The sequence below is a fragment of the Carlito syrichta genome, unplaced genomic scaffold, assembly GCF_000164805.1.
Source record: "Carlito syrichta isolate Samal-C Ts95f unplaced genomic scaffold, Tarsius_syrichta-2.0.1 Scaffold287936, whole genome shotgun sequence".
NCBI lineage: Eukaryota > Metazoa > Chordata > Mammalia > Primates > Tarsiidae > Carlito > Carlito syrichta.
Window position 1 is genome coordinate 28,280 of NW_007232032.1, and position 9,092 is coordinate 37,371.

At 40.1% G+C, this 9,092-nt stretch overlaps 2 protein-coding genes across 10 annotated transcripts in view; one reads left to right on the forward strand and one right to left on the reverse strand.

The window, feature by feature from the left end:
- Positions 1–5,774, forward strand: part of FUBP1 (far upstream element binding protein 1) — a 30,350-nt gene extending 24,576 nt beyond the window's left edge. For 2 of the 5 annotated variants that reach the window (XM_021710019.1, XM_021710020.1), the window contains 2 exons: positions 613–758; positions 1,136–5,774. In XM_021710019.1, the coding sequence (XP_021565694.1) occupies positions 613–758; positions 1,136–1,144 (155 nt within the window). In that variant the 3' untranslated portion in view covers positions 1,145–5,774. The remainder of the gene's footprint in view (positions 1–612; positions 759–1,135) is intronic. The other 3 variants (XR_002481667.1, XR_002481668.1, XM_021710018.1) reach the window with 3 other exon arrangements.
- Positions 5,775–6,211: 437 nt separating this feature from the next.
- NEXN (nexilin F-actin binding protein) overlaps positions 6,212–9,092 on the reverse strand; it is a 24,522-nt gene continuing 21,641 nt past the window's right edge. For all 5 annotated transcript variants that reach the window (XM_008053166.1, XM_008053165.1, XM_008053164.1 and 2 more), the window contains 2 exons: positions 7,534–7,719; positions 6,212–7,283 (listed from right to left, as the gene is read on the reverse strand). In XM_008053166.1, the coding sequence (XP_008051357.1) occupies positions 6,915–7,283; positions 7,534–7,719 (555 nt within the window). In that variant the 3' untranslated portion in view covers positions 6,212–6,914. The remainder of the gene's footprint in view (positions 7,284–7,533; positions 7,720–9,092) is intronic.

The window sequence follows — 9,092 nt, forward strand, 5'->3', positions numbered from 1 at the left end:
CCACTGCACTCCAGTCTGGGCGACAGAGTGAGACTCTGACTCAAAAAAAAAAAAAGAATTGGGTCTTGAATTTGAGTTTGAAATTCACTCAAAGGAGCTGAGTAGGAAAGCACATGTTCTCTTTTCTCCTCAATTTTTTATTCAGAAAAAAAATTCTGACGTTTTGTTTTGTTTTTTTGAGAGTCTCACTCCATCACCCAGGCTAGAGTGCAGTGGCACGATCAGGCTACTGCAGCCTCGACCTGCTGGACATGGGCGATCCTTGTGCCTCAGCCTTCCAAGTAGCTGGAACCACAGGTGTGCGCCACCCCACCCAGCTAATATTTTTGATTTATTGTAGAGACGAGGTCTCACCAAGTTGCCCAGGCTGTTTGTTTTCCAATCTGTGGGCTGAGGCAGTCCTCTCACCTGAGCCTCCAAAGTGCTGGGATGACAGGCTTGAGCCACTGCGCCCAGCCTAGGGAGTGTTTTTAGGTCAGCAAGGGCAGACCCAAGATCATTCAGAGGGTTGGGAGGAGTATTACAAGGAGCGAGGAGTTGTGTTTATCAGAATGGAGAGCCTTTGGGGCTTTGAGTTGAGACTGCAGCAACAGGTCCTTCTGTTTTTCGAAGGCCAAGCAGTTCCTGCTCCTGCGGGGGCCCCCCCCGGCGGCCAGCCGGACTACAGTGCGGCCTGGGCTGAGTACTACCGACAGCAGGCCGCCTACTACGCCCAGACGAGTCCTCAGGGGCTGCCACAGCACCCTCCTGCACCTCAGGTACAGTACAGTTGCGATGGGTCGGCTTCCGCTCTCATCGTGCTTTCTGCATGTCTGCTGCTTGTCTGTCTGGGAGTATGTTTGCCGTTTAAAGTTTTATCTGGCAAAGTACAGCTAAACGAAGGACTGTGGTGTGTTGTTTGGGTTTTGGATTGTTTTTTATGATGCTTTCTGGCATCTGAGTGCTGAATGTTTCTACAGTGTCTTTGATTTTAAAAATAAATTTTCTTCCCCCAGGGATTTGCAAATCATGCAAGAAGCCACCACCATTTATATTAACCAGTTTTTCTTTCTTAAAGGATTCACTCCTGAATTAGCTCCGTTTCAAGGATTTTCTTTAACTTTTTGTGTATTTCTTATGTATCTCTTCTGCACAGGGCCAATAATAAGAAGTGGACAATACAGTATTTGCTTCATTGTGTGGGGGAAAAAAACCTTTGTTAAATATATGGATGCAGACGACTTGATGAAGATCTTAATTTTGGTTTTGGTTTAAAATAGTGTTTTTTTTTTTTTGAAAATGTACAAAATATCTATCACTACTGATAGGAGGCTCATATTTCTGTGTAGAAATGAAAATTGGTTTGTTTTTAGTCCTTAGTGTAGATGTACACATTCCAGCAAATGTATTTGCAACTCTGATGTGGTCGATGCTTTGTGATATAAATGTACTTTTTCAATGTATACTTTCACTTTTAAAATGCCTGTTTTGTGCTTTGCAATAAATGATATGAAACCTCCTGTGTCGGTAAGTTGGATATGTGGGCGAAGGATTCCCGATTTCTTAGCAATGGTAAATTAAGGTACATATACACGAAATACGTAAGCTTTCCCGTGAAGTGCTGAGTTTTTAAACACTGGCATGTTTCTTCCCCCTTGCAGTATAGTGGTAGATTGGAGGATCTTTTCCATTTATTGTATCTGGCTGTTTCAGCACAAGTAATCCTGATGTCTTCATTTTTTTCCTTCTGTTTGATTAAAAACTGCATGTGTGTACAGTGATCTTTTGGCATACTTCCATTGCATTAACAGTGAAATTTCCTTTTATACATGACCACTGTTTCAGACCTCTACTGCTGCTATAACAGTTAACCTTTCTGTTCTTAATTTGATAATTACTTGATTTCCAAGACTGTTTCAGCATAACTAATTTTAAACAGTTTTCAGACAGTGAATATGACTAGTCTAATAAGAACAGTTTCTTTTCCATGTGAAGCTACTCTTTCGATGTATATCATATTAGTGTGTTTCTTCCTAAACTTAGGGTAGAAAAGTGAATAGTATGCAAAAAGTAGAGCTACATTGCATCTGCCATTGAAACATAAATGGGGTATGGAAACGTTCAAGCTTTTTTTTCTTTTTGCAGTATAGATAAGCTTTGTTTTGTAAATGCACAAGTCCAGTCATTGAATCAACTTAATTTTTTTATGTATTTGAAATCATTTTATTACTCTAACACTCATGCTGAAGTTCTGATATTTTGTTGAAATCCATTGTTTACTCTTTGCATATTTGTTGGCTCTTTGCATATTAATATATTAGACTACATGCAAATACAGTCTGTCTTGCCATTGTCTGTTGAAGTGCAGGTTTGATCCAGCCAGTATAGAACTAGCTCTGTAGGGGTGAGAAGGACTGTGCTGTGTATCATCCTTGATTGTGTTCCTTCAAGGAGCATTGCACTGTAAGTACATCGGAATGACAAATCGATGAACTGCAACAGTATCTTTTTGTCAGTGTTCCACATAATGCAAATGCCATACTTTGTGTGAATATTATGTTGGAATACAGTGCTGATATCTTGGAAAATCGTAACTGCTTCTTAACTTATAGAATAATACGTAGTTCTGTATTTTTTTAAGTGAGCTTAATGGGTAAGTATTTTTGACATGCTTCAGCTGTAGCTAAAGAAAACTGATCATTTACAAAGCTGAATAGTATTCCTCTCTGGTGCTCCGAAAATACCGTTTTCAGTGTGAAATATGCATATCTCATATATTGATACGAAGACTTGAAATGTGTCAGACAGAAGGGGATTTCAGTTTGCAAATGATGAGCAATGTAGCAACTTGAACACCTTTTCATAAATATATTCTGTCATTGACGGGGAGCACCCATTGTTGCTTTGAATATACTTTGAAGGAAGATGTGCAAGGAGGAAAAGAGTACGGTTCATGCAGATATTTTGAAATGCTTTTGACCGTTTTATGTGACCTAGAGTGACTGCCCTTACCCTCATTTAGATCTGGATATGCAGTTCTAGTTTGAAGTTTAATAGTTAAGGAGGAGTTAGTTACCTGCTATCTCAAGAGTAGGGTATTGATGTGAACAATTTCAGTATTTTGCATGATACTGTTTTATAGATGACCTTTTAGGAAAGTGGTGCATTTATTAAATGCAAGAAATAGTTGAGGTGAATTCAGTGTCATAGCTCACAAAGCAGAGGCTGTTGATTTTGATTCATTGAAGGTTTAAAATCTTTATTAATTGCAAACAGTGCAATGATTTATGCTTCACAGTGCCTTCCCAGACCTTCCACCTTAGGTTCTGCTGCAAAAAGCACCAGGTAAGCACAACCTAAGGACGTGTATCCATGACTCTCAGTACATTGATGTTGTCCCTGTGAGGTTTTTGTGGTTGTGTATTCAAAAGCAATCTGCTGCTGCTTCCCCAAATGTATTTTGTTATTTATGCTACCATTTTAGTGGAAAGTCTTTAAGTTGTTCAAGCAGCTGTTTACATTTCTGGGTAATGTTTTTGTTTTAATTTTTTTTTCATTAAAACAAGAAAATGATGAGTAGATTGCTGCAGTAATGGAACTATTTCCAAATTTTTGTATTTCCCCCCCCCCCAATATGGATGTGTTAATATAAGAAAGGACAGTTACACAGTTTTCAAGATTTAGGAAATCACTTGTTTAGAAATGTCAACAGCCTTCACAGTCTGTTTATGTGATTGACAGGACATTTTTTTTGCCCTCCAAAGCTATGATTTTTTTTTTCCTTATTCTTGACTTTAATAATTCACTAAACACATGGGTCAGAGTTTTATGATGATTTTTTTTCTTAAGACAATTCAGTTTTCATAACTTTTATATATGCTGAAAAAAGAATTATAAGGAATACTGGCAGTATGTTTTGATAAAAGGCATGTGTATCAGTGAAATGTTAACTGTTTAGCAAATAACCTTTCATAATCTGTAGCAACCAGTACTTTTCTGATTTAATAATATTTTAATAACCAACGCTGCATTTATTTTATTTTTTGCCAGTTTAAATGTTTGTGTGTTCTTATAGATGATTATAACTGGTACCTATTTCGAGTTAAGATGAACTGTATTAAAGCAGCATCGTGTCCGTTTTGTTCACTCGATTTCTGAAATGTGCTGATCCTTGTAAAACTCCTGCTTATCTCTACAACACAGAAAAATACTCAAAAATACTGCCTTCATTTTCACACACAGTGCTGAAGATGCTGCAAGCACCAAATCATAGCTCATAAAATCAGGTCCTGAGATAGTTGCCCATAAAGAGGAATCCTTTGAGTGTATGCCATTGGTGAGCCGATGAGCATGGACCGTAGAAGGGCTCAATGTAGAAGGTAAAATTGGCAAATCATAACTGAGAATATGCAATGTATTCCCATACATAATATGATGTAGGGTGTAATGTACCTGCTTTTGATCACTTTTTCTTTTAAAGTGCTGTTCACTTGACCTTAAATGTTCCATGAACTGTTAAATTTCTTAAGTTACGTAGTTACTGCACCACACTTATGTGTATGTATGTTTTCATAGTCGATGATAGGTATGTAAGATTGATAATAGAAGGGGGCTCATTATTACTTAAGTAAAAACGTAAGAGCCTGTCAAGTTTTGGTTAGCTTAGGTTGCATTTTTGTAAAAGAACATATAGATAGATGAATGCTAATAGATTTGGGGGCATTGTTTCTATCTTAGAATTTTTTTATTCGTTACCATAATAAGCCTTCACTAATACTATAAGCATTATTTTCAATGGCGCTAATCTTAACCTGAAATAAATGGAAAGCAGAAAAGGTGAGCCAGTTGATTTGAATGCAATGGATATATTAGTGTTAGAAACAATGTTTGCTTTGGAATGAAATTAAAGTGATTTATTTAGCACTTAAACAAAAAATTGACAATGTTTTTTTAAAAGACCTATTAGTGTGGTGATTCTTAGAATTCTATGGTTTGCTGTTTCTTTTAGAAATGAGAAGTATAGTTTTATTTTTTAATTATTGAAAATGGTTTTAATACTAAAACTAGTAATTTGATACTAGTTGTTTATAAGCATTGTAAAATGTATTCTTAAGTATCTTGGTAGGTAATTCATGAGGGTGGGTGTGGGTAGAAGTAGCCGAGTACCTTCAGAGGTAGAGAGAAAGAATTCAGAAGTGAGAATATTTCATTTGTTTGCCAGTAGAATTAGCTCTATTTAGAAAGTTATCTGTTGTGTAGAATAATGACATAGAATTTACTGATCAATGAGGATGTCTTTTTATTTTCTGCAAATTCTGCCTCATTTAAAATGCATCTTAACAGTACCTGATTAAAAATAATTGTACTCTGAAAATAACCTTATTTTTTGTTTAGTTAGTGACTTAGTTTTTCTTGCCACAATGTAAGCTTGTGAGGGAATTTTTTTTTAAGTTGGTGCTTTTAAGAAGCAAATGCATCCCTGGGTTTTCTTTTCTTCAGTGATGTCCCTATAGAAATTCTTAAATGTATTTGCGCATATATATATTTTTTCTTATGCATGCTCAATGCATTTTCGTCCTGAGAAAAATGTTCTCTGCAGAAACTACCCGTGTGTAAAAAGAAGATTGGCTTAAAATGGCTACTGTGATGGGAACAGTGTCTTAGGGAGATGCAGCTTGGACTTGAGGTAAATTGAGAGTCTGCTTTACTGGCATTGTATGTAAACGGGCACATGACTGGTGTGATTTTGTGTTCATTATGGTTTCCTCAGTAAATAAATGTACATTGACGAGTATCACCAGAGTGCGTTGTGTCCTTTATACATCGCTCGGCAAACCATGTCCTGCTTAGCTGGTTTTCGTTAGAGGCTGACCGTGAGGAAACATGAGTTTGAAATTAAAGGTAAACATCTTACTGTACCCGTCTTTAAAATACAGAAAAACCGTTTTTTAATCCAGAAGTCACTTATTATGGGTTTACATTGTACAATAAAATTGTCTTCCAGAAGATGAAATACAAAACAACTTGATAAATGAACATGGTAGCTAATTATTTACAGACTCATTTTAAAGCCTAGAATTTTAAGTGGAAGGTTGCGCCGTTTTTTCCCCGTGTTTAATACTCTAGGTCTTGAAACCTTGGATTATGTTGAAAGTGTTTTCTCCTGCATGAACTATTCATACAAGGTTTTCTCATCAAAATATAATCCGTTCAGGCAAGATCACAACATCAATTTGCTTTATAAAATTTAATTCTATGTTATGCACATTTAGAAAATACACGTTTACTATCCTCAATGCTCAGAACACTGTATGGGCAGTATTTCTTGAAAATTCTTTGATTTTTTTCTGCATGCTCCCCCTTCCTGCGAAGGGAGCGACACTCCACACTCCACAGCATGTCGGCTTCCGCGAGACTGGAAAGACTCAAGGAGAGAGCCCTGTGATGGGCTCCAGGTTCACTGTCTCAGCCGTTGCAGCCTGACTTTGGCTGCAGAAAACGCATCGGTGGCATTCGTTCATGCAACACAATGTGTTCCACTCGTGGGTTTTTTCCAGCATTGTTGCTGTGAACTCCTACGGGAAGTGCACGGCCTTTGTAATACCGTCCTGAGAGGAGAATCAAAGCAATTTCCCACACCCCCTCCCCAAACACGTTTTATCGACTGGGGCTGCGTGATGTGGCGAGAGACCTGGTGCTCGTGTGGAAAGGAAGGTGTTCCTCAGGTGAGCTTTGTTGGAGGCCGCTGCGAAAGGAGTCAGAAGGCAGCAGAGTGGCCCTTCTGGTCTGCCTTTGGGCCCCGCCACAGAAAGGACGGGTGGAGCGAGAAAGTGGGAGGGAGGGAGAGGAGGGGAGCTAGTAGCCATCAGCTAAAAGAGAAGAAGAAAAGTGATTGGGGGGTGTTTCGGGCGGGATAAAGCTCGGACTAGGGGCAGTCAGTCCTTACTTTCGATGGTCAGGAGGCAGGTGCTCGCCGCAGAGCCCCTGCCGTTGGCCGCGCTGCACATGTACTCGCCTCCGTCCTCCGGGAACGTCTCCGGCAAGTAAAGGCAGTACGTCTCGCCCCTTTCGATGTACTGGTAGTCCTCCCCGTCCTGCAGCATCTCGCCCTCGAACCACCACGTGACTTCCGGCCTGGGCTCGCCCGTGACCTTCACGGTGAATCTCACGGGCTCGCCGTCCACCACAGACGTGTTCTTGAGGGGCTTCCTGAACCACGGAGCTCCCGACCTGGCGGGCTCTTGGTCTTCCACGGCGGTGCCGTTCACGACGCTGCCCTCTTCCTCCTCCTCCTCCTCTCTTTTCTGTAGTAAAATAAGTGCGTCAGGTTGGCATCGGCAGGTGTACTGCAGTACTTGCAGGCGGTGAGCAACGGGATTTGGAGGGGGGTGTGTTTTAAGAACCTGCAAGTGTATGCTTACTACAGAGTGTTCCTAAAACGTTCCAGTGACTTGAAGGATATTGAGGCTTTTTTTTGGTAACCCTGCTCACGTAACTTTGGTTTTTAAGAGAGCATCTTGGGAAAATGTGAGGACATGGAAGGAAGCCTGGTACCTTTTGTAGTGCTGCATCGATTTCTCTTTGCTCAAACTGCATGCGTAGTAACTTTTGTTCTTCAATTCTTCTTTGTTCTTCTTCTTCTCTTGCCTTAGCCATCTGTTCAAATCTAGCTTTCATATTCACTTTGTGAGTAAATGGTGCCTCGCTTTTTTTGGCAGGCTTGACATCAACATCTTCTTCCTTCAAGAAAGTAAGCCAAGAATGACAATGGCTTGTTTTCTAAAAGCCAAGAACTGAAAGTTTTGATAGTAATAAAGGTCTCCTTTATAAGCACAAAATAACATGTCTGGTAAGCGCATTTGTGATACACTCCTTCTCACTAGTCTCCACACCACTGTTCATCTTACTGCCTGAGAGATGTGGCTTCTCTTACTTTTCACTTAATGATTTTCTTTCCTCGCCCCCCTCCCTTTTTTTTTTTTTTTGAGTTGGAGTCTCACTCTGTCACCCAGACTGGAGTACAGTGGCCGCTCCCAGCCACCGCAGCCTCGACCTGCTGGGCTCCGGCGATCCTTCCGCCTCAGCCTTCCAAGTAGCTGGAACTACAGGCGTGCGCTACCACGTCCGGCTAATTTTTTGATTTTTATTGTAGAGATGCGGTCTCGCCAAGTTGCCCAGGCAGGTCTCGAACCCATGGGCTCAGGCAATCCACTCACTTCAGCCTCCCAAGGTGCAGGATTACAGGCTGAGCCACCGAGCCCAGCCCCTCACCCTTCTTAAAGCTGTCCGTGATTAATGCCACCCAAATGATTGATGTTGGTCAAGTGACAGACAAGGCTGTTAATAGGTACAAAAACAGGTAGAAACAACTCGAATAGCTGGAACATGGAGAGGTCGAGGTGAAATAATGCGTGAGTCATCTGTTGGGTGAGTTAGAAGCCATGGGCATAAGGGAGAGGTTTAAAAGCAGAGTGGTAGCTGTCAAATAGTGTGATCTAGGAAAAAGCCAAATTGGCAATGGTAAGGTCACCAATGGCCTCTGGGAGTACTTTTCTAGTGGAGTACAGTTCATTCATGTTCTGAAGCGGTTGACTTGGTTTCTAAGCTACTTGGGCTTTTGTGGATCTGTCTGGCAGTCTCACCATTTATATTTAAATAGTCCTACGGGGAGCTGGCTTCAGGGTGCCACACCCAACCAAGGAAGGGGAGTTTTGACACAAGCTGTAGATTAAAGAAAAATCTTGGTTTAGGGGTGTTTCACATCACTTTGAGGTGTGGAGCCTCGGTTCTAATGAGAAGGTTGTACAAAGTTGGACAATTTTTCTGGTTCTGGTTCAGATTTTTGTTTGATGTTGGAAAATCCTGGACACCAACTGATAGATAAATTGTTTTGTGCCATTATGTACCTTTAGCTTATAATGTCTGACTATGGTTGTTGCTAAAGAATGAAGCTGTGAGATTTTTAAATATACCTAAAAATAGACTAAGAAAAATACATGTTAAACAATGGTTTGCTTACTGTAGTTTTATCTCAAGACTTTTTCCTAAGACTTAAAAAAAAAAAAAAAAAAGACACCTTTGTTCACACTGCACAGTTTTTTCATTTTGGTTTT